Source organism: Aethalodelphis obliquidens, unplaced genomic scaffold, assembly GCF_003676395.1.
Source record: "Aethalodelphis obliquidens isolate GAN/ISIS:26980383/991018 unplaced genomic scaffold, ASM367639v1 scaffold23, whole genome shotgun sequence".
Lineage (NCBI taxonomy): Eukaryota > Metazoa > Chordata > Mammalia > Artiodactyla > Delphinidae > Aethalodelphis > Aethalodelphis obliquidens.
Window position 1 is genome coordinate 8,477,431 of NW_020837967.1, and position 25,258 is coordinate 8,502,688.

Consider the following 25,258-nt stretch of genomic DNA (forward strand, 5'->3'; position numbering starts at 1 on the left):
TTCAAGTTCTTCCAACCATTATGTATCATAAAGACAATGTGTTTGAATCACAGCTCAACCACTGAGAAGTACTACATACCAACTTCTCCAAGCTTCAGTTCTCTCAACTGTGGAGTGAGGATAATAATGTATACCTTGCAGGGTGGTTGTAAGGACAAGAAATAATGTGTATATAAAGCAATGCATAGTACCCACTCCATCCCTCAACGTCTTGCCCTCCTTCTTAAAAATATAAACCAGTAGCTGTTATATTACCATTAAAATGTGATGTCCAGGGCTTCCCTGGTGGCGCAGTGGTTGAGAGTCTGCTTGCCAATGCAGGGGACACGGGTTCGTGCCCCGGTCCGGGAAGATCCCACATGCGGCGAAGCGGCTGTGCCCGTGAGCCATGGCCACTGAGCCTGCGCGTCCGGAGCCTGTTGCTCCGCAACGGGAGAGGCCACAACAGTGAGAGGCCCGCCTACCGCAAAAAAACCAAAAAAACCAAAAAAAACAACAACAAAAATGTGATGTCCAGAATTGGGTGAGGGGCTCTAACCATGATGTTATTGAGGCAAAACACCAAGGAATGATCTCACTGTTGGTGCAAGCAGCCTGCTGGGCACTAATGGAGCCTCGGACAAACATCACATCTATACTGTGATGAGACATAGCTCCCTACAAGCTCATCCTAAGCTGGTGATCACCATCTTGTCCACAGGCATATCATGAAAAAAGGGTCAGAGCTTTGCTAAAGGTCACTTATAAAGAAATAGATACACGTGTGTGTGTGAGGGGGGAGCGGGATCTTAGAAATAGATACAAGTGTGTGTGTGAGCGGGGGATCTTAAATTTGACCATCAGGAGGGAATGTATTCTGTACAGTGTCTACAAAGTTCTGTTTCTATGAAATACATTAGATAAGTTTGAACACGACCTCTGAGCTTTGAACAGGTGTCAGACTCTCCCCTCTGCAAGGTACCTGTAGAAGACGGGGCTGGTGGGGCTGCGTTGACAGTGCCCAGGTTGGTCCACCGAGAGGCAAGCCCTGCCCTGGCCATGGCACGCTGATAGCTATCATAGAGCGTCTTTCCATACTAGGGAGAGAACACAAAAGAAGCAAGAGAGTAATCCCAAATTCTGCACTCAACTGCAAACTGCAAATTCAGGGAAAAAAGGACTTCATCACTACTCTTTTTATTCCTTTCCTGAGATTTTTTTTAGTCGACGTATTTCAATGAAAAAAATCCACAAATCATGTTTTCGTATGTTAAATAATTTTCCAGATTAGCAGAGTCAGGTAATACCTTCACCTCCCCATTAGAGGAGAGCTTTAGCCACGCACTGTGATGACATATATCTTTATGTAATTCTACTGCAGATTGTATCTCGTGTTTCTGAATTACACACGACACTTGCAAAGCTCTCCATACATCAATAGCTGAGATGTCTCACGTGAAAGTAAATCCCTGACTCCCAGGTCATGGGAGAGGTCCATGTATCAACCACTCTCATTTACTTAAAAAAACCAATGGGCAAATAAGGTAATATCTATGGCATTGACCCCTTAATGGCACTGACTCAGTAAGAATGGATCAGCTGTTTCTCAGTAGCACAAAGACTGGACCCAGGTCAGGAGGCTGGTTAGCAAAGACAGGGTGAGTCCGAACGCTCTCTCACCTTGGCGATCCTGATTCCCGTAACCCACTGATTTAGCATTCTTGCGTCATCACAGCAGAGATACTTGATATACTGGGACTCCTTCTGAATTTGGGGATGCTAGAAAAAGCCATTTCAAAGACCGTTTATAAGCTCTTCACTTATTAGCACCTTTCAAAAACATTTAAAAATTCTCACAGTGTATGAGATTTCCTGAGAAGGTGGCCAAAATTACCGGAAGCAATTTTAGAATTAGGAACAGGAGTATATTTTTTTTACAGAAGCTAAATTTGGAAAGAATTTCAGAAAGCAGTGACATGATTTATCACAAGCATTTTTTACTATATTATCAATAATCATTTTCATTCCTGCTTTTTGAATGCTTGAAAGCCTTCACATTTATCACGTTTCTAGCCCTACAAGAAGTCCAAATCATTTCTCCATTTATCAGATAAAGGAACTTACCTGATGTAATTCTTATGTCAAGGGATTAATGCTTTTGTGACTCCCCATCAGTCCTAGGGTTACTTCTGCTACCAGGGATTCAGGGTTTCACCCCGTCTTCTGTCATCTCTTACCCAAATGGGCCATTTTGGCCTCCAGATGGATGGCGCAGAGAAGGAATATTTCTGTCTAATCTTAAGTGGCAACGAGCTAGGTGCTGCACTAGGGGTCATCCAGGCCTTCCAGGAGCTCCTGATCAAAGAGAACAGTGATGGGCAGGCACGAAGGGGAAGGAGAGTCACGGGTCCTTGGTCACACAGAACATCCTTGTCTTTCAGCACCAGAAACAGCTCCCTAACTTCCAGTGGCATTCCTGTTCTGACTGTCTTGTAAGAGGGGCAAAACATGGGTCTCTCCAGCAATTTGATGCCTATAGTTCTTAGAAAGCAGCTGTTGTTTTGTTCTGTTTTGTTTCTGGAGGAATTTTAAAAGTTGATCTTGTTACCTTTGGCTTGATATATTAAAATTTCTTTGGTTTGTTTTTTGGTGCATGTCATGTCATGGGAAAGCCAGGTTCCCAGGAGCAGACTTAAACTGTATTGTGCTGGCAATGAAAGCAACTGTCTAGGTAGAGGGATCCACTTAAACAGCACAATCAACAATTTCTTAAGTATATACTTCATCTAAATAGACTAAAATATAGTCATTCCCTTAAGCATAATGGCTGTTGAGCACAAAAGAGAGGCAAGAAATCTTGACCTTGAGTTCTAACTATGGCTCCTCCTATGATCAGGAGATCAAAGTATAGACTTTGGTTCATTTTCTCCAACATTAGTGGGGTGCGTCTCACCAACTTCCTTATGTCACATGTGTACTAAGACTGTATACAGAAGAATTAAGCATCAGATGACCCTGAAGGTCTCTCGTGATCCTCAGGTTTTATGATTCTAAGATGAGCTGCCTAGTGGGCTCCTTTCTGGCTCCCTCGTGAAGGCAGGAACCTTCTAGGCTCCCAGGACATCATACAGGAAGTTCCTGTGCTCATTCTTCTGTCGTGTCTTAGGACCTTGCCAAGGGGTTTACTCCCTTGAGCTTTTCGCTGAAAAAATATTTGCAAAGACGTTTAAGGAAAAATGCTGGCTCCGTGCCACTGGTTAGACTCTTCCACCATTGGTTGCTCCTGACCACAGAAAGAGAAGCTCCTGCAGGATGTGCCAGGCAGCACACAAAGGTCAGGGCAACTGCAGATGGTTGTTCAAAGGGATCTTACAGATCCTCTAAACTTACCAGTGGGAGACCAGAGAAGTTAAGCCATTTATCCAAGGTCAAAGGGAGTGGCAGAAGCATAACAAGAACCAAGGGCCTGTGCATTCAATAGATACCTCTGGGGTGCTCAGAAATATACCAATCCCTAGGTAGACAGAGATGAGAAAGAAAGGCTCACACTGTACTTAGGAAGTGGCAGCTGGGATGTCCCTGGGGGAGACATATGTAAACAAATGTATGATCACTCTATGACATGGTAAAGTTCGTAGTAAAAGTTGGAAACCAGAGAAAGGCTCTTTGGACAAAGTGACAGAATGTTATAATACATTTGAGGAACGTGTAGAAATTCTGCGTGGCCAGGACCTGGGAGCCATGGAAAGAAGAGGCAGAAAAGAAGCTGGAGAGGAAGCGGAGTCAAGGGCCTCGTGTCAAAATAGCATCTGGACGTTGTCCTCTAGGCAGTGGGGCCATCAGACCTTTGGAACAGCAGGGCATCCAGGCAGCAGTGGTGGCTGGGGCCGTGGAGTGAGGAGGAAGACAGACAGAGAGGGCTGCATGCAAGCCGTCTCTCATAGAAACCAGAACTTGAGGGACTGGACAACAGAGGGGAGAGGAGGGACTTCAAGGATGCTTTCTCTATTTCTAGCTTGGAAAAGTAGGTGGGTATTATGGGTTTCATTGTGTCCCCTCCAAAGACATGTTGAAGTCCTAACCCTCTGTTTAGGTATCTGTGTGAATGTGACCTTATTTGAAAACAGGATTGTTGCAGATGTAATCAGGTTAAGGTGAGCTCATACTTGATTAGGCATTTATATTCTACTAGGGGAGAAAGCCAATAAAAATACAAAACATTAAGTAATGTAATTTCAGACTGTGAAGAAAATGTAGCAGAGTAAGGGTAGGGAATAGGTGAGTGATGGAGCAGAAGTCCAGAACTCTTCCCATGACCCCTCACCACCTCTCAACGGAGCTCAATATAGACATAATTCCTCCTGGAGGATGGTCACTTCCACTGCCCCATCATACCTCACCTCAGAATGCAGTGAGAACAAATTCACAAAGGAGCAACTTCACAGGAAAGGGGAGTGTGCATCAAAGAGCAAGCACAAGGGCAGAAATGATTCTGGGGTACCAAGTCCTTTCTTGGGAGTATGGACAGCCTCTGGTATCTTTTTTTGTGAGTATGGTCAGCCTCTTAAAAAACTTCTTAATTTACTTATTAATTTTTAAAAATTGAAATGTAGTTGCTGTACAATATTACGTTCGTTTCAGGTGTACTACCTAGCGATGTGACACTTGCCTACATTATGAAATGATCACCAGGGTATGTCTAGTAACCATCTGTCACCATACAAAGTTATTGCTGTATTACTGACCATACTGCTCAACCTCTTAAAGGACAGGTGATGTCTCTACTGCCTTCTCAGAGTGTGGCCCCTGGGCCATCAACATCACCTGGGAACTTGGTGGAAGTGCAAATTCCAGGGCCTGATCCCAGACCCACAGAATCAGAAACTCTGGGGGCCCAGCCACCTGTGTTTTAACAGCTCTTCTGGTGAGTCCCATGCACTCTGAAGTTTGACAACCACTGGTCAACAGAAATATTTAATTGGTTCTAGAGTGCAGTAAGAATGCCTTCCAGCTCTTGCTTGCTGGCTGTGTCTCTCGACATTGCACTGATGGTCTTATGGGCATATATTGTTTAATCTGCACGGGAAGTGTTCTTTCTTAAAAAAAAATTGTTTATTTATCTTTTTGGCCGTGCCATGTGGCACGTGGGATCTTAGTTCCCCGACCAGGGAGATCGAACCCGTGCTCCATGCAGTGGAAGTAAGGAGTCTTAACCACTGGACCACCAGGGAAGTCCCCAGGAAGTGTTCTTATTTCCACTTTGTAGCAGAGGGCAATGAAGCTTAGAGAGTCCCGACAATGCGCCAGGTGACAAGGCCAGGACTCAAATTCCCATCTTCCCGACAGCGCCCCACCACGGACTGTGATAGTCCGTGAGTTTATCCTGAGTAAGAAACTCCCGGGCTGAACTTCTCAGCCCTTGCATGTCTGTGGAATCACATGATCTCTTAACATGCTTCGCCATAATCTCCAACTCCTTTTGCAATGTATGTGCACATTCTTTGAATTCTTTAAATCTGCTCACCCTCATGAAATATTTGCATGTCAAGAATTTTTTTCCCCACGGTGGACAGAAAGGCACATAAATGACCAAAATGTTCATAAACAAATTAGGTTCTCCAAACGATGACAGACACTTTTACTCAGCAAATGAATAGAAATTCCTAATATTTCGGGAAGGAACTGAGAAGCATGCCCAAGAGCAAATTAAGCAGGGTGATTGCCCGTAAGGAAACTGGCTTGAGAACAGAACTGATCATTCTGAGGAAAGGGAAATGTGTGTTCCCCTTGGGTTGTTTGTCCTGATTCATGTTTGTTCTTGGATCATCAGGCCTGCTTTTCTTTCACCTCCGAGCCCTCTCTCCCATCTGGGAGGCCCTGCCCTCGGTCTCAGCATTGCCACGCTCAGTGCAGCCCAGGGTGACCTGTGTCCCAGATCAGACAGTTCAGCCCGTGATTCTGGGACCTAGTTCCAAGCTTGTGAGTCAGCACCAGAAACCGCATTCCCACCCTGCTCACTGGGTCTAAATCCTCAGCCTGGGAACCTCTGGGTCTGACAGCTCTTCTTTCTCTTGCTGGAAATCCCTCCTCCAGCCTCTGGACCCTGGCCATGGGTTTGGGCCCTTGCCCCCTTCTGACAACGTTCATTCTATTTGTCCGCTCTGAAGTGGATTTCGTCGCCAGCTGGTAAGCCCTGACTGTTGACGCTTAGAGTTAGAACACATTCTGATCCTCTGAGTGCAAAACTTGACTGCGCTGAGGAAAAACTAAGATTCCTGGGCCCCATCCTTAAATGGTTTGATTCAGTGGGTCCCGGCCCTGGAAACTGTATTTCTAACCAGCCTCCCCTGACTCTGATTCAGCCAGTTTATTGACCAGCATTTCAGAACCTCTCTCTAAAACCTTCTCCCTACCTAAGAGATGTGGGCAGTGCTGCAGAGGTGCAGTGCACGCCCATGTGCAAAGGAGGGCCTCCATTTTGGTAATTTCTCAGGGTCTCAGGATTGCAAACAAGGGCCATGGGGGCAGACAGAAACACAATGAAGACAAAGTTCAAGGGCGGCTTGGGCTGGGGGGAGGCAGAGAAGAGATTCTGTGTCCTAGCAAACAGTGTCCGAGAGAATGGCCTCTGGGCCACCACCCGGCTTCTCATCCTGGCTCAGCAACTTCCTGATCGGGAGTCTCTGTGCCCAGGTTCCACATCTACAAACTAGGGAGAATTGTGGCTCTCACCTCGTAAGGCTGATAAAGGGATTAAGTGAGTTAATATATGGAAAGTGCTTAAATCATTGCATTACACATGAAACATTTCTCGTGTGCTTTTTGTTCATTAAGAAATGTCATTTTCTGACAAAGGGATAGAAATGAAGAATAGCTTAGTGGTGGCCAGGGGGTAAGATGGGGATGGGAATAGGAGCAAAGTGGGTGTAGTTATAAAGGAGGGTACCTTGTGGTGATGGGAATGCTCTGAATCTTGACTGGACCAATGTTAATATCCTGGTTATGACATGGTACCACGGTTTTGCCAGATGTTACCATTGGAAGAAACTGGGTAAATGGCACATGGGACCTCTCTGTAGTATTTCTTACAATTGCATATGGATATACAATTCTCAAAATAAAGTTTAATTAAAAAAGAAAAGAAATGGCATTGCCTTCAAACTGCTGCATTTTATTTATTTATTTATTTTTTGCTCTGCATGGGCCTCTCACTCCTGTGGCCTCTCCCGTTGCGGAGCACAGGCTCCGGACGCACAGGCTCAGCGGCCATGGCTCACGGGCCCAGCCGCTCCGCGGCATGTGGGATCTTCCCCGACTGGGGCATGAACCCATGTCCCCTGCATCAGTAGGCGGACTCTCAACCACTGCGCCACCAGGGAAGCCCCAAACTGCTGCATTTTTAAAAGACAAATGGGAGCAGTAGAAGGGGATGCCCAGGCTGTCTGTGCCCCATCAGGGTTTTGAGAATGGTTGGGTCAAGGCGATACCCAACTCCTGGAGTAACAGGCGTGTGACAGTGGCACACGAGTGTGGGCGCCTCTGAAATGATGGAGTGGGTTCATGATCATCTCCAGTGACAGGGTTCTTGATAAAGAATACGTTTGCTACCAATGTAAATGTAAGCACTGTCCTTAATTTGTGAAAATGATGTAAAACTATAGTATAGACTGGCCCACTTCCTCGGTAGAGGTGACAGCTTTGCCAGGAGCACAGATGCACACACAGAGTCCAGCTTTGGACGTTTCCAGAAACATGGTAATGGGGTCTTCCTGGGGGTGGATGGGTGACGGACGTACAAAGGTGCCTCACCAGGAACCTGGTCTCGTTAACACCTGTTCCATAGACTTCTAACCCAGAAGGAAACAGAGGAACCCCGATTCAGAAAGGAGAAATTCTGGGGGATTTCAGGGAGGGGCAATATTGGGGTTGGGGATTAAGAGGTAAAAACCATTAGGTATAAAATAAGCTACAAAGATATACTGTATAACACAGGGAATATAGCCAATATTTTATAATAACTATAAATGGAGCATAACCTTTAAAAATTGTGAATCGCTATACTGTACACCTGTAATTTATATACCATTGCACAGCAACTATACTTCAATTAAAAAATAATAAAAAATGAAGTATATTTGTAGGGAAAAAAAACTCTGTACACAGCCCTGCACCGGGGCCAAGTGGAATGTGCTAACCCCTGCTCTCTGGTGTGAGGCTGTGAAGGGAAAGGAATCTGTGAGGTCGGAGAAAATGGCGTGGCCAGAACAGCTGCATAAATTCCCTGAGTTCATTTCTAGGGGTCAGTCGTTACAGCTGGCAGATAAAAGTTACTTTTGGGGCTTCCCTGGTGGCGCAGTGGTTGGGGGTCCGTCTGCCCATGCAGGGGACGCGGGTTCGTGCCCCGGTCCGGGAGGGTCCCGCGAGCCGTGGCCGCTGGGCCTGTGCGTCCGGAGCCTGTGCTCCGGGCCTGCGCGTCCGGAGCCTGTGGCGGGAGGGGCCCCAGCGGTGAGAGGCCCGCGTACCGCAAAAAAAAAAAAAAGTTACTTTTGCCCAACCTTCCAAAATATGGTGCTAATGTCAACCTTACCAGACACCTGATAATACATATTGCCTTTTGATAATATGCACCTTAAAAAGTTTCAAGACCCAGTAATGCTATTTTTAGAAAAAGATATATTTTCCTATTTTTTGTATTTTCTATATTTTTCTAGAAAATCTTGTCAACTTCCTAATTTCTAAAGATGTCTTACAATGGAATAAGAGTCTGATAAATAAAGAACTAAAAGACTGATTGTCTTGTCAATAAAATCGTAACTAAAATTTGTTCAAAATATAGAGTTCTCTTTTTCATAAAGTGAGGAAGAAATCCAGACAGATTGACTTGAAAGTTTGAGACTCAACAGGCTTTGGAGAAATGATCTGAGTTGGTAGAAATGTTTCCCCCTTTCCTATTTTGGTTTACAATAAAAAGCTTATTATGTTATACTTGTAGTTAACTGTATAATATTTAACATTTTTCTTCTTAAAAGGAAACATTACCTTAAATTGCTTACAGATCTAAAGTAAGGACTTCTTAAACCTACCTTTAAAACAAAGCAGTAGTCAGTGGGTGCTTTGTATTTCATTTTACACTGAATCCCATAGTAAATGTTGACATTTTCAAACTGTATAAAACATGCCAGATCTCGAGATGTCTGAAAGAGAAGGAAAAAATAACCTCAACCTCGCTGACAAGTAATATTTTTCTAAGGTCGTTCTTCATGGCACAACGAGGCATTACATTTTAGTAGGAAAATACAGAATTTCAGGTAATTTATATAAGCATCTACCACGTATAGCTTTCTAAAAGCCAAGCCTACATTTTAAGAAGGAAAGAGCACATCCAGGCAAAACAGCATGCCACAGGCCAAAAGTGGAGCAAAAGATTATACTGCTGTTCTAGCACCTACGCGTGGACTCCCAGAGATGACTGATGGGGTTCAGACAAGGTGACCGAGCACCTCGTCAAATATTTCATTTTGTCTTTTGCCATTCTAAGTCATTGATGGATTTCATGACTGAGCATTTAGAAAAAAGTCCCCCTCAGGATGAACAATGAGAGGTAAATTTGATGCTCAGAAAATTCGCACACACTTCATACACTTCTTCCTGAGGAGAAAAGATTCCTTTCATGCCTTCTCTTTAGGGCTGGTGGTGTTGCTGTGGAAACAGAACCCTCTCCTCCATATATAATATGCATTGAGAAGACATCAACCTCTAATCTACATATTTGGTTACACTTCAATTACAAACTTGTTCTGTTACTTTTTCCCCCTCACGTTCTATAATTCTTTACTGAGTTAATGAATAAAAAAATAAAGGGTAGAATTGCTACATCTCAATGCACAATTATTCCTTTATATATGGTAGTATACTTTTTTCTTGTAAGATATTTTCTTCTGATTTTCAAAGTTTTAGTTTTTTTATTAGAAAAATAAAACATATTCATCATAATTTTAAAAATAAGTTATTCTATATATAGTAAAACAAAAATTTTCCTTCATCACTCTTTTTTTTTCTAATTTCATTCTCTTCTCCAGAGAAGACATTCTTCCAAATGTTTTTGGGGATACATTTATATACCTATGTATGTGTAGACATACCCACATACATATATACAATTATTTAAATATAAATGAGATTTTACTCTCAATATTTTTCCATGACTTTGTTCTTTTTCTTAACAATATATCTTGGGGTCTTTCTATGTTAGGACATATGAAAGGATATATCACATTCTTTGTATAGCTGCATAACATTACACTGTATAGATGTAGCTATTTATTCCACCATCCTACTATAGATGACTAGAGGTTACTTCCACCATCCTACTATAGATGACTAGTGGTTACCTCGATATTTTGCTATTACAAAATATATTGTGCATATGAGCAAATGTTTCTGTGGGGTAGGTTGCCAAACATGGAGCTGTCCTTGGAAGGGGCATTCCCTATTATATTTGCAAAAATTTTGCTAAACTGTCCCCCAAGTTGGCTGTACTAGCTTACATTACAAACTTCCGTACATAAGAGTGCCCATTTTTCTTACCCACTCCTGATGAAATTTGCGTATCATCAATATTGTTAGTGTTATCAATCTCACGGGAGGAGAAATTTCACTTATTTACATTTTCCCGATTACTAATAAGATAGAGCAACTTTTTAATTATTCACTGGCTACTGATATTTCTGTTTCTGTGAATTCTCACTTAGTAAGCATTGCTGTTTTTCTATGAGTATGTTTATCTTTTTCTTAATGAGTTGTTGAAGTCTTTTTATGGATATTCATACCAGGTTATACACGCTGCAAATGTACTCTCTGACTCTAGAGCTAGTCTTTAACTTCTTGTTTGGTATCTCTGGCCATAAGGAGTTAAACACAACTTTATATATAGTCAAATCTGCCAATTTTCTTTGTTAAAATTTTGAGTTTTTAGTCTTGTTTAAGAAGGCTTCCCCACTGCCAAATTATGAGAATATTGACCATATATTTTCTCCTAATATTTTGTAATTTTGTCCAAATACATTTAATCAACGTAAGATTTAATTTGGAACATGGTATGAGGTAGGAAGCTATATTTTTTAATGGATATACAATTATTTTAATGCTATTTGTTGAGTATCACATTCTCTCCCCACTGCTATAAAATGCTCACTTGAATTTCTCTTATATTAGATGGTTCTCTGTTGATCTGTTTTCTCTTCCTGTACTGTTTTTGTCTAATGTTTTGACATTTGGGAGGAGGGGTTCTTCCATAATGTTCTTTAAAATTTTTGTGTGTGTCTGTTTTGGAACCGCATCTCTTTCTGATGAATTTTAGAATCAGTTTTTGAACTTCAAGTAAAAAGAATCCTATTGAAATTTTTTTATTGGAATTGAATATATAGAAAAATTGGGGGGAGAATTAATATCTTTTCATCTAGCAACACTGTACATTTCTGTTTATTCAGTTCGAACTCATTTCCTTTATTAAATTTTCTATTTTACGCCATACAAGATCTTGAACCTTTCTTGTTAAGTTTATTGTCAGGTATTTTGTATTTTTTTGTTCTTGCAATGCATGGAATCTTTTGCAGCATATTTAATTTGCATGTTGTTTATATAAAGGAAAACAATTTCTTATTTGGTAAGTTTATTTGGTCCATTGGGACCAAACTCTTAAGTTTTTCAGTTGAGTGTCTTATATTGTCTGGTAGACAATCATGTTGACTGTGAATAAAGAGAGTTTTGCCTCTTCTTTTCCAGCAATTATACTTGTTATTCTTTTTCTTGACTTCCTGGCTAGTTCCTCCATTAGTGTTAATGGCAGCAGAGACAGAAAGGATGCCTGTCCAACTCCAATGTGAATGCTTCTAATTTTCGTCCCTAAGTGTGTTGTTTTTGATAGGCTTGTATGTCTCACTTATATGTAAATGCCAAAGACATAACATCTCTAAAATAAAACAAATAATTTGTGGGTCAACTGTTATGCCCCCCACGCTTGGGACTGGAATGAAGATAGCACAGATGGGAAAAGTATGAATTCTAAGACTGAAACGAAATAGGAGTGGTAGCTGCTCTGGACCAAGAATTTCCCATAATGCTCTCCTGCATTGCACAGAGATGACAGTCTTCTAACTAGTGGGAATAGCCCTGGATAGTCACTATGACTTCACCTGCAAGGGATGTGGGTCAAGCCTTATTAGAAGCAGCTTGCAATTTGAAAATATGCCGTTGGGGGGTGCCCTGGATTTGGCAGTGAAGGCAAGACGCTTTGGCTTACTCCAGATATAGAAAGAGAGACAGACTACAACTTTGCAAAGGTGAGCAAAGGATGGAAATGGCCATCCTCTAAGAAAGGTCTTAGAAAAAGCTAAGAGTTAGAATGAGAGTTAAAATTACATTTCAAAGAAGACAAATTTACTATGTGCTTGTAGATTTGAGGCAATAATCCTAAATTACCAAGTAGAAGTGAAATGATATCTAAGATACTCTGCTAAATTAGGCAGGGAAATGCATATAATATAATTCAGAGAACAATTTAAATATTCAAGTTATAAAAGCTAAAATCTGAATTAAACTCTATCAAGACTTCTAACACCACTATGATTCCAGATAAAAGAAGTTTTACTGTAATGACTACAGAACAATAGAGTAAAAAGGGGGGAAAAAAGTCCTCCAAGATCGATATGTGAAGAAACAAATTAATTTCTAAAAAAGTGCTTCAGTCATAATTTCTGAAACCTGACTTTAAAGTAGATAAAACTCTTCACCTTCAAGAGAGAGCAGTGGAAAGATTCAGGATTTCTGTAATTCTATCCTAATAGGATATGTATCTGTATAAACACTGTAGTAACATGAATCTCACAGCAAAGTAGAATGTATTTAAATTACCACCTGAGGATTTCTTTACTTCCACTTTCATGAAATGCCTTTTTGCAAAAGCATATCTTTTTTTTCTGACCTTAGTCTTTCCTTTGGGAACATAATAAATTCCAGAAGCTCGTAAAAGAAAATAGCGCCTTTTCCAGGATTTCTTCCCATCTTCTTTCAAATAAAGAGCTCCCTCTAGTTCTGGCACAATGATGGATGTTCCACAAAAACTCTCCTGAAATTGAGATTCCAACGATATAAAACCCATGAAAGATAAAACACATATTTTGTTCACATTTAAACAAACTGTGGCCAACTAGCCTTCAAGCTAAAAATCGTTTTGTCTACAGCTTTGATTGAATGCATATATTGACACTGCATACCATTTGCCAAAAGACAGGAAGAACATGGTGGTTGAGTCTCAGCTCCTGAGTTAGACTTCCAGGCTTCTTGACCACTTAGCTCTGTGACCCTGAGCAAGTGACTCAACCTCGGTGCCTTTACTTGCAAAATCAGAGTAACGATAGCCCCAACTTCATAAGGAAGGTTGTGAGTACAATCTTGGTATATTATAAAAGAAAGCATTACATAAAGTCTATTTCTGTTACTGTAAGTTGATAAATAGAAAACTTATTCCTGTACCTGTAAGTGAAAAAAATTACTGTTTCACTGCTAGTAAATGGAAAAATTAAAATATACAATTTTATACATAAAATATTTTGTATATTAATATTTTATTTTTGGCATAATTTTCTTTTCTTTTACATTGAGATACAATTGATATAGAATATGTATTAGTTTTCAGTATACAACCTAATGATCTGATGTATGTATATATTGCAAAATGATCACCATCTTAAGTGTAGTTAACATCTATCACCTCACGCAGTTACACATCCTTTTTTTCTTATGATGAGAACTTTTAAGATCTACTCTTTTAGCAACTTTCAAATATACAATACAGTATTGTTACCTACAGTCACCATGCCGTACATTACATCCCCAGGACTTATTTATTTTATAACTGGAAGTTTGTACCTCTTGACCCTCTTTAGCCATTTCATGCATCCCTACCCCCGCCTCTGGCAACCACAAATCTCTTCTGTGTATCTATGATTTCAGGTTTTTTGTTTTTTGATTCCACACATAGATGAGACATACAGCTATTTGTCTTTCTCTGTCTGACTTATTTCACTTAGCACTCAAGTTCCATCCATGTTGTCAAAAATGGCAAGATTTCCTTTTTGGGGGATAGTTTCTTATCAAAGAAGAAAGAAGACAATTATTAATACTGTAGTATCAGAAAAGGATAGTGACAAAGTACATTTTCTAGGTGCAGATGTTTAAAAATCAAAACATGCATAGAATTATATAATCCTTAATAAATTTCTTTTAAAAGCAGTACAAGAAAATTACATATTATTCTATCTTTCAGTTCAAACACTCAAACTTATTTTTGGCTTTGCTTTTTTATAACTCTCAACCTCCTTTCATTCAGTCTCATAAAAGCAGAATAAACTTAATTTTGCATCCTTTCAAGTAAATGTATGTGTAGTGGATCTGGGTGACATCTTTGTTCATATCTTTCCCAGTTTCCCCCAGTTTAGCTGGTATTAGTTGCCTTGTCAATAATCTCTCTCTCTCTCTCTCTCTTTTTTTTTTTTGGTCAGCATAAATTTCCTTTAATAATTCCTCCATTTCCAGTAGGATTTCATTTTGAGGTTTAACGTATCAAGCCAGTATAATGTTTTACAGTTTTAGTAATTCTGGATTCCGAGTCCTTTAAGATGAAAATGGAAGTGCAAAGTTTACTTAAGAAATTTCATTTTCTTCGTTTGTAACATCTAAGTCTTCATCCTCTTCATCATCATCTTCTGCTTGTTGATCCTTTCTTAGTCGACAGGTAGATACCTGTCGTGTTCCAGATGCACACTTAGCTGACACTGATCTCTGAAGACGTGACTTTGAATTTGCTCTTATGATATCTAAATGGGATGAACAATTTGGTGGATACAGAGAATTTCAGAAAACTCTAAATCTTCTTCACCAATCTTTTGTGTATTTTGGTAGGTAGTAGTGGAGACGTCTAAAGCTTTGCCGTGAAATAACATTTCGATAGTGATAAATTCTGAAAATATAGTCTTTATATTCTTTGTTTTCTGCTTTTCAAAATTGTCAGTAGTTTCCTCCAGATGACGAGTTGTTCTAGTAGCATACATTGTAGCTCTTTGTAATTCAGCTTTTTAAAAAATTAATTAATTAATTTATTTATTTATGTTTGGTTGCATTGGGTCTTCATTGCTGTGCACGGGGTTTCTCTAGTTGCGGCAAGGGGGGCTACTCTCTGTTGCGATGTGCGGGCTTCTCATTGTGGTGGCTTCTCTTGTTGCGGAGCACAGGCTCTAGGTGTGCGGGCTTCAGTAGTTGTGGCACACGGGCTTCAGTAGTTGTGGCACACGGGCTCAGTAGTTGTGGCTTGCGGGCTCAGCAGTTGTGGCTCGTGGGCTCTAGAGCGCAGGTTCAGTAGTTGTGGTGCACGGGCTTCGTTGCTCTGCAGCATGTGGGATCTTCCCGGACCAGGGCTTGAACCCGTGTCCCCTGCAGTGGCAGGTGGATTCTTAACCACTGTGCCACCAGTGAAGTCCCTGTAATTCAGTTTCTGCCTGTGAAATAACATGTCGATCAGATGGGTTTCTCTGACGTGTTCTTTCTGAGTTAACTGTTTAGCTCCTCAATTCTTTGCCATTAATGTTGCTTTGAGGTCATCTGGTTTCATTTTTACAGTGGTTCCGTAACCGAAAGTGGGGTCCAGCTGCTTGCTGCTCAAAAGTCATTATAAAGAGGCCAGTCTGGTGGAAAGGAAAGTTTGCTTTATTTTGAATGCCGGCAACCGGTGGGGAGGGCGGACGCCTATCCAAAGGCCGACTCCCCCCACTGACAGTCAGAGGGCAAGAGCTTTTATAGGTGGAGGGAGGGGGCTACATGCAGAAGCAGCACAGTCAGCTCTGACCGTCATCTTGACATTGATCATCGGTGGTCTGATCAGCGTCATCTTGATTGTTTTAGGTACAGTTAATCTTTAGTTCCAGGGTTGGTTTGTTTTCATTTCTTTGAGGCCGATTCTCGGAATTGTGGCAGCTTATGTCATGACTACAGTCTGGTCATCATGTAGTTAACTTCTTCCACCTGGTGGGGTTTTCAGTACCTATAAGACAGCTCACAGGATATGGCGCAGAATGTGATCTATGGCCCTTGAGGAGGAACCGAAGGTCCTTGACTTTGCTTAATGACTCAACTATTATTATTTGGTCTCCTTTGACTGTTTTCCTTTGTTTCTGCATTTTCTCACTTCTCGGATTAAGCTTATTCTTTGGCTAATGTTTTTCCACAGACAAAAGGCAGGCTGAGGACATGGGGGGCACAGGGTCCTGCTCCCTTCCACTTCCAGAAGCTTGCAAAGGTTCGACTACTTCGGCTTCAAGTCTTTCAGCCTCTGCTTGTCGATAATCCTGAAGTTTGGCAAACTCATCAGCCAAGTTTTTCAGGCCCTGCTTTAAATTTGGGGTCTCCATAGAGGCTCACGCGTTGATGTCATTCCCCAGGAGGTCTGCTCTGTCTCCGCACATAAGCAGCAGCGATCTGGCACAAAACGCTTCTCGTCCCGGTTTTCCAAGCTGCGCCTCCACATCTGGCCTCGCGTGTGGTGGGAGACCCCGGGCTGGGGCCCGACCACAGGGGCTCCGAGGCGCCCGGGCATGCGCGGGGGACGCGAGAGCCCTTCAATGATCTCTTAAATTCAAGCAGATTTGGGGTCCAAGTTCGAAAGCAGGATAATGCTGCTTTTTCACAGCATAACATGCTTTGTATTTTCTTTCCCATCCGGCTTTTGAAAAACTGCTGAAGTCTCTTCCAACAAGACCTATTCAGGCAATTGTATAAACCAAGGCACAACCAGTCCTTGATTTACAGACAGCTGCTGATGCAATAAGCACTGATTAACGGCCAAGGGCTGTGTCAGGAAACTGCTCCCTCCCCTTCCATGTCTGTCTGTGTCCATCACTGCTGGGGATGCTCAGAACCTGCATCTCCCTGCTGCTGGGGATGCCTGGTGCTTTACCTCCCTCAACTCAACCTGGAGACTCTTTGATAAATGCAGAAAGAATGTCCCCACTCCCACCGTTGGCCTCCCTGGGAAATACCCACTGTGTTCTTGGTCCCAGGAACCAAAACTTGTAGCCTGTCTCCAGGACCTTGGGAGTGCATGGCAGCAAGGTTGTAGGGCCTGCTCCATCGGGAACAGGGCTGGGAGCGCCGGCAGGGCTAGAACCCTGTGCAGGGGTCTGGGCAGGCCTTGGTACCTGGGAGAGGGTGCCCTTTAGCATCAGTGAATTGGCTCCAGATGGGAATGTGGGCCAAGGTGTCAACAGGTCTTCTGAGTTTTCAAGAGAAGCCCCAAATCTCCTAACTCAAGAAAAGGTCAACATGTTGTCGGGGACAACAAAAATCTGTCTGGGGCTCCTGTGCCCATTTGTGATCTGGCGTGCATCTGCATTAGGGTCGGGGAACAGAGCCTCGATTGTGAGCAAAGTTGCTGTGTGAAAACTCATTAGAAGTTTCAGAAAATCAACCGTCAAATGAACTTCTGGAACACAGCCCTGTAAGTGATAATCCAGACATGTGTACCGTACTTTACATGCTGTGTTTCCACTGCCTCCCTAAGTCTTTGTAATAATTCAATACAATACAGGAAACCAAGGTTCTTGGACTTGCCCAATAACACATGACCTTCAACAGGCAGAGGCAAGCTCGGTTCAGATCTCTTAACTGCAATCTCACACTTTCTACCACACCTGGCTGCTGGAAGGGCACCTTAGAATTCACTGCAAAGAAGTCACGCCTGACTGTGGAGCACATAAGCAATGAAATATATGGTCAGAGATGAGTTTTATGTGGATTCATGTCTTTTAGTCAAGAATTACGAATCCAACTTCATGAAGAGTAAAATATATTGTCGAAAGCAAAACTTTTTAACAACTGACTCCAAGAACCAGTTTAATTGTCTAAATCGCTATAATTTAGTAATGATTTGATTTTAAGACCCCAAGTTAAAATTTCAGTGTGTCTCAGAATTGCCCATTGTTCTGAGAAGCAAATAATTTAAAAATACACTTAACTCTCTTTTATTCTACTCTACAAAATTAAACATACCTCAAGCAAGGACTCCTTGTTCTTCGCATTCATTTTCTCATTTGTTTCCTTGCTTTCTTTTTTTCCTCTGTTATCCAAGTAAAAATTCTAAATAAAATAGTAAAAGGTCAGATCAGTAAGTGTTCATTACCATGGTAGCCACTGCACGGAACTCGCGGTCTTGCTGGAGAGAGGAGACATACCTGGAGGAAGTAAACTGTCGACCACAGTGTATGGTCTCTGTCAATCAAGTGCTTATGGAGGGACTTGCTAAGTGCTGACCACTGCTCCACTGGCCAGAAGTAACACCTTCCCTTCCTCCCAGAGTGCACATTCAATGAAGAAACAAGCAAAGAGAGAGACCACCAGCAAAGGATACAATGTCATTTAACTGTTAAATTCCATGGTCTAGAACATGAGTCAAATGCTGGAAGCTGGGAGACCCCAGTGCCCTTAGAAGAGCCCAGAACCGGAGGATGGTAGAGCCCGTGTCCCATGTCCCAGGCCTTTGATCACCACGTAGGATCCCAAGGCCTTGAGGACTAGAGATTCTGGCTTATCTAGAGAAGCATGAAATGTGGATTTTTATAAGCGTTGGCAACTAATTTTAATTTTTAAAAACGACGTGGGTCAATCACAACATGAAGTTTGCTACTTGGCAACTTCTAAGGACAGAGAGAAGCAGAAAGGGCATTTCTGGAAAGAGAACCAGCTTAGCAAAAGAAAGACAGACCACAGTTTAGAAGCACTCACGATTTGGGGGAGTACCTATTACATGCCAGATCCTCAGCCAGACGCTTTGCAAACATCACCCCCAATCCTAACAGCAAGGCTCTGAGATAAACGACAGTGCCCCCATTTTACAGGTTAGGAAACCGAGGCTCAGCAAGGTTAAACAGCTAGGGCACTGCACCCTGAATGAACACCAGGGGCTGAGTGTGTATGATGTGTGTGCCCTTACCACCACACCACACTACTCATGAAATTGAAGGTCAGTGAAGTTCAAGGGCAGAGAGACTAAACCTACTCTAATTCCAGCAGCTCCCGACTCAGGGAAGCAGGACCCTCGCCCTCTCCCGTGATTACCTCTTTGGAACATCTGTTTGTGGATTGTGTCAGGCGTGACCACTGCCACAGTCAAAGTATTTAGCACTTTTATGTGGAAATGTAGAGTTTGTAAAATAGTGCCTGAAAAAAATGTATTAAAACTAGAACATATACTCATGGTGCATAGTGACTAAATTAAGGACCCTCCTGAGTCTAAACACAAATGTTTATTGACACGACGGGAGTGTTTCTCCAAGTGTGATCCCCAGACCACCTTGATGCTCCATGAAATGCATGTTCCTGGGCTCCCAACCTACGGAACCAGAATCTCAGGGGGCCTGGGAATCTACACTCCAACACACTTCCTGGATGATTTTTACTTACACTGAAGTTTGAGAACAGAGTGTATTGGACAGAGAGGAAGCAGACCGCAGGCAAATAAAATTTGCAGAATTAGGAGATCTCCTAGAAATACAGTGCATAACAATGGCAACTTGCTAACTTAAACAGAGGAAATAAATCAAGTACAACTCCTTCCATAATTCTTATTGAATTATCTTTTAATATGTTTTTTTTTTTCTTTTTTTTTGCTGTACGTGGGCCTCTCACTGTTGTGGCCTCTCCTGTTGCGGAGCACAGGCTCCGGACGCGCAGGCTCAGCGGCCATGGCTCACGGGCCCAGCCGCTCTGCGGTATGTGGGATCTTCCCGGACCGGGGCACGAACCCGTGTCCCCTGCATCGGCAGGTGGACTCCCAACCACTGCGCCACCAGGGAAGCCCCCTAATATGTTTTTAAAGAAACTTTTACGTGTTATTTGAAAGGACAGCATAGTGTGATTACTCTATGGGGTTTGGAAACGATTCTAATTTTATGTGTTTGGCTTGAGGACGGTGACTAATGTAATATGTAACGTATGCCACCTGCCAGAACTCTACACTGAGGCCTTACAGGTATGCTTGTCATTTCATCCTCACAGGAACTCCACAGTGTAGGTGCGATTGCTGTTTCACAGCTAAGGAAACAGAAGGATTAAGTGATTTGCCCGAGGACAATTAGTGTCAGAGCTTTGAGTTTTTCATGACTTTTCTGAGCATTAAAATGCTCTAAACACCATAGGAGAGAACCGAGTATGACAGTGTGGATGGGCTTAATACCACTGAACTGCACACTTAAAAGTGGTTAAAATGGTAAATTCTATGTGTATTTTATGTGTATTTTGCCAAAAACAAACAAACAAAAAGTGATGACCTAGTTGAGAGTGAATGCAGAGTGTGCTCCTAGCAAGCACACTTGCTTTCGGGCCCTAGAAAAAGTGTGAGCCTGTATGAGTTGAAAGAATGGACAGAGACCGTGAAGGAGACTCCAGGGCATGTGTGTTTCATCATCATCTGGGAAAAGGAGGGCACGTGTCGCCCTCTGCAGGATAAATGAAGGAAGAGCCTTTCTAAACACGAAGGGTCTCATTTTATGAAGTTATCGTGGAGGGTCAGGACGTAGCCGTGTCTCCTCTGAGACCCCTCTCACTTTTTCGGCTTCTGAATACCTTTTTTTTCCCCTTCCAAGTGATAGTGCTATATTGTGTTTTTGTTTTAATGAAAATGCAAAAAGCACAAAGAAAATCCAAGCTGGAGATCACGCAGGGCAGTCCTTAGAAAGGACGGATTGCTCTTGGGTAAGAATTTGGAGTGCTCTGTAGCAAGCAGCAGAATTCAAAAGTTAATTATCTGTTGGGGACAATCTGAGAGGAACAATAAGGGAACTTTAAAATGGGAAATGAGACTTTCAGTGACAGCCTGCCTCTTTTTCTCACAGCTTCTGAAAATGCAAGATTTGAGAGCAGCAGGATAGGACAGAAACAGCAAATATGTTACATTTTTAATATCGCCTTTCTGGAATAAAGAGTAAATCAAACAAACATTTATCAATCCACGAGTAAATATTTGTGAGTGCCCTTTGCATGTAAAATATCACTGTTCTTAAGAATCTTTCTATCACACTGAAAACATAAATATAAGTAGACGGCTATATATCTGTAGATGGGGGAACCATATAAGACACTGCATAAATGCAAAATGAGCTAAGTTCTATAGGTTTTCAGAGAGGAAGAACTCACTGTGAACCGAGATGATTAAGACTTACAGAGGAGGTCAAAGTTGGAACTTTGCCTTGAAAGATGTTCATATTCAGGTAGGGAAAAAGGAATAAAGAGAGCGTGCAGGGCAGGAGGAAAAGCATGTAAAAAGGCCCAGAGTTAGATAAATATTGGGGCTCTTTGAAGCAACCTAAATGTCCGTCGACAGATGAATGGATAAAGATGTGATATATATTTATACAATAGAATACGACTCAGCCATCAAAAGAATGAAATAATGCCATCTGCAACAACATGGATGGACCTAGAGATTATCATACTAAGTGAAGTAAGTCAGACAGAGAAAGGCAAATACCATATGATATCACTTATTTGTGGAATCTAAAGAAAAGGATACAAATGAACTTATTTACAAAACAGAAATAGACTCACAGACATAGAAAACAAACGTATGGTTACTAAAGGGGATGGGGGGCTGAGTGGGACAGATAAAGTAGTAGTCTGGGATTAACATCCACACAGAACTATCTATAAAATAGGTAAACAACAAGGACCTACTGTATAGCACAGGGAACTCTACTCAACATCTTATAATAACCTATAATGGAAAATAATCTGAAAAAATATAAGTACCTATGTATGTATAACTGAATCACTTTGCTGTACACTTGAAACTAACACAACACTATAAATGAACTATACTTCAATTTAAAAAAAATACTGGGTGCCTTTGGAGCACCCGTGAACAAGCAGCCTGGCTAGAGCTGGGGTACACCTGATGAAGACCTGACCATCACTCCCAATTCTTCTCTTCCGCCCTGGGTCAGAATTCACCGATGCCCGTCATCTAGTGATGACTGTGCAGTGCCTCCCCCGAGAATGGCCGGAGCTCATTTCCTTGCCCCCCTATGTTGGGTCTGGCCACGTGACTTGCTTCGGCCAACAGAACGTGGGTGGAAGGGACAGCGCCTCCATCTGAGCAGAGGACCTGAGAGGCGGCATTGTGTGTTTCCACTCATTCTCCGGCGCGCTCGCCTTTCACCAGGAGAGTGTGTCAAGGTGGCTGCTGGTCCGAGGACGAGAAGAGGCACGTGGAACTCCCTGGATCTGACGCACATTCTGGAGCCGTGGACAGAGGACCCGATGACCTGCAGGCCCCAGACAGAGGAAATACCTGCTACTCTAAGCCACTGGGATTCTGAGGTTGTGTTCATGTCTCCAACCCTGACTGATACACATACCCACACTGGTTGCTCAGGGGCTCTGGGGCACTGAAGTCAAGAGCAGACTTTCTTTTAAAATAGGAGCCTCTCCTGGAGGCCGTAAATGTGACGCCTGTATGATTTTCCTTCCAGCTGGGCCTGGTCCCGGATGGTCAGAGATGAACCTTGGCAGGACAGGGAGGTTGGAAAAGAGGAGGGACGCCATGAGGTCATTTTCCCCCACAGTGGCTGGTACCCTTCTACACCCGAGGGGAAGTGTGACATTGTGGTTCTCTCTCTGCTCCTCACTTGTGCAACCAAATAAACCATCACCACCACCAAATTTTGGTTAAGAAACAACAAACGGAATGAAAATTGCCTGAAATATCAATAGTGATGATTGCTGGAGTGTGTGGATGATTTAACTTTCCTTTCTTCTACTTTTCAGGTTTTTTTCCAATAAACTGATATTAATTTTGAAGTCAGAAACACAAAGGATGTTACTAAAAGAAAGGAACAGCAGTACAGCAAGCAGGCGACCTTACGTTAATACGTTTTCCCAATACCTTCTCTGAAAGAGATTCTTCGGGCTCCTAGCAAGAAGAACAGCTAATGTTAACACCAGGGTTTGTCTCCCTCTCCAGACACAGACCTCAGGCCTCACGCATCTCTTTTGGTTTCAGGCCCCCACTGGTCTTTGCCAGTGGGAGCTGTATGTCAACGCAGCTGGGAAAACAAAACTCTTTGGGTTACGGCTGAGTTTCATTTGTTCATCTGAACATCTGGCACTCTTTTAGGATGAGCAGACCACCCTGTGATTACAGTCAACTGGGAAGAGGAACTTTCCTAACGCCAACCAGACTGAGAAACTAGGAGAAGCTCAGCTGCTTCGTCAACAAAGTTGCTTTAATTAGGACAGTAAGGTTCTACTGCCCCAACCTACTTTACCCCAAAGAGGCGGGACCACGTGGGCAAAAGGGTCCCTGTCCTAACCCCATGCTTTAGAGGGTCCCTACTCTGCCCCTAACCTCAGGGTATTTCTATTCCCCTACACTGTGAACCTAAAACTGCTCTTAAAAATAGTCTATTATCTGGACTTCCCTCATGGCACAGTGGTTAAGAATCCGCCTGCCAATGCAGGGGACACAGGTTCGAGCCCTGGTGCAGGAAGATCCCACATGCTGTGGAGCAACTAAGCCCACGTGCCCCAACTACTGAGCCTGTGCTCTAGAGCACGCAAGCCACAACTAGTGAGCCCATGCGCCACAACTACTGAAGCCTGCATGCTTAGAGCCCGTGCTCCGCAACAAGAGAAGCCATCACGGTGAGAAGCCCACGCACCACAACAAAGAGTAGCCCCCCTCGCCGCAACTAGAGAAAGCCTGCACACAGCAACGAAGACCCAACGCAGCCAAAAATAAATTAGTTAATTTATGTTAAAAAGTAGTCTATTAAAAAAAAAGCTTACTCGTGTGCTTTGTAAATGGATGCTGCCGGGAATCAAATGGCGTGGAACTGCATTTCGGTCCCACTGGCTAATGGCCGTGGAACTGCATTTCGGTTCCACTGGCTGGCTTATTAAAATGCCAGAACTGATAACATGCTGGACACTGCATCCTCAGCATCTATTCAAACTTGCGATGCAAAGTTCTGAAACATTGTTTTGCATGTCAACATACAAATGTGTGAGGCGGTACATCACTTCTCAAACTTGTTCTAGGGGGTTTGCAAGCACAAAAGTTTGATCTTCATTCATAGAGGCAGCCTTCATAGAGGTCAGCCATAAGGGGCTGTGTGGGAAGAGAGTAAGGGGGTCACTGAGAAGGAGGGCGAGGACACAGCTTGTGGAGGGACAGAGGGACAGGAGCTAGAGGTCCGAGGGAGATCCGGAGCAAAGATGCTCTCGACTGTGGTCCCCACAATATTCCTTTCCAGTGCCAGCCCAAGAAGCCTGGTCATGCTTCCATGAGATGCCTCTGTATCCTTTCAAGAATCATGTTAAAAAGTTCCAGGTAGAGCAGTGTCTCATGACCAAGCGATCCCCAGTGCCAGTTATGGCAATGTCTGCACACCCAGGAGTCAGCAGTAGCTCTGAAGAACCACTGATAGTCTTGGATCCTCTTCAAGGTTCACGAATGAGACTCCTATGTGGTTCCTTCCTCTTGCGCATGAAGCTAAACCAGTGATGTCCCAAAGTAGCTCTTCAATGGGTGGGGTGTAACAGCAGCCAGCAGGAGAATTCATGACTCTGCTTTTCCTCCTTTAAAAATGAGGTGATGTGGGACTTCCCTGGTGGCCCAGTGCTTAAGAATCCGCCTGCCAATGCAGGGGACATGGGTTCAAGCCCTGGTCCGGGAAGATCCCACATGCTGTGCAGCAACTAAGCGCGTGTGCCACAACTACTGAGCATGTGTGCCACAACTACTGAGTCCGTGTGAGTCCCTGTGCCACAACTGCTGAGGCCCGCGCGCCTAGAGCCCGTGCTCTGCAATGAGAGAAGCCACCGCAATGAGAGGCCCGTGCACGCAACAAGGAGTGGCCCCCGCTTGTCGCAACTGGAGAAAGCCCTCACACAGCAACGAAGACGCAACACAGCCAAAAATAAATGAATAAAATAAATAAATTTTTTTAAAAGGGTTAAAAATTTTTTTTAATTTAAAAAATTAAAAAAAATAAAAATGAAGTGATCTGCTATTACCTCTCTAAGTATAGACCAGTCATCCTGGGGAAATTCCTTCCTAATTAAGCATCTTTTGGTCCACAAATTTGCAGGATCTGGTTTCTCTCCGTCACCTTATTACAGATAACTTTTGTTAAATTAATTAGACAAGGAGGCCACTGGACTGCGGGGACTCCAA

General features: G+C 42.8%; 1 protein-coding gene across 2 annotated transcripts in view; it reads right to left on the reverse strand.

Moving 5' to 3' along the window:
* The window catches only part of APBB1IP (amyloid beta precursor protein binding family B member 1 interacting protein), a 103,463-nt gene that overhangs the window by 12,003 nt on the left and 66,202 nt on the right, over positions 1 to 25,258 (reverse strand). The window contains exons 9-13 of one of the 2 annotated variants that reach the window (XM_027121673.1): positions 18,079 to 18,165; positions 12,962 to 13,105; positions 9,063 to 9,173; positions 1,660 to 1,758; positions 917 to 1,076 (exon numbers count right to left, since the gene is read on the reverse strand). In XM_027121673.1, coding sequence (XP_026977474.1) covers positions 917 to 1,076; positions 1,660 to 1,758; positions 9,063 to 9,173; positions 12,962 to 13,105; positions 18,079 to 18,165 — 601 coding nt within the window. The remainder of the gene's footprint in view (positions 1 to 916; positions 1,077 to 1,659; positions 1,759 to 9,062; positions 9,174 to 12,961; positions 13,106 to 18,078; positions 18,166 to 25,258) is intronic. The other variant, XM_027121674.1, reaches the window with a different exon arrangement.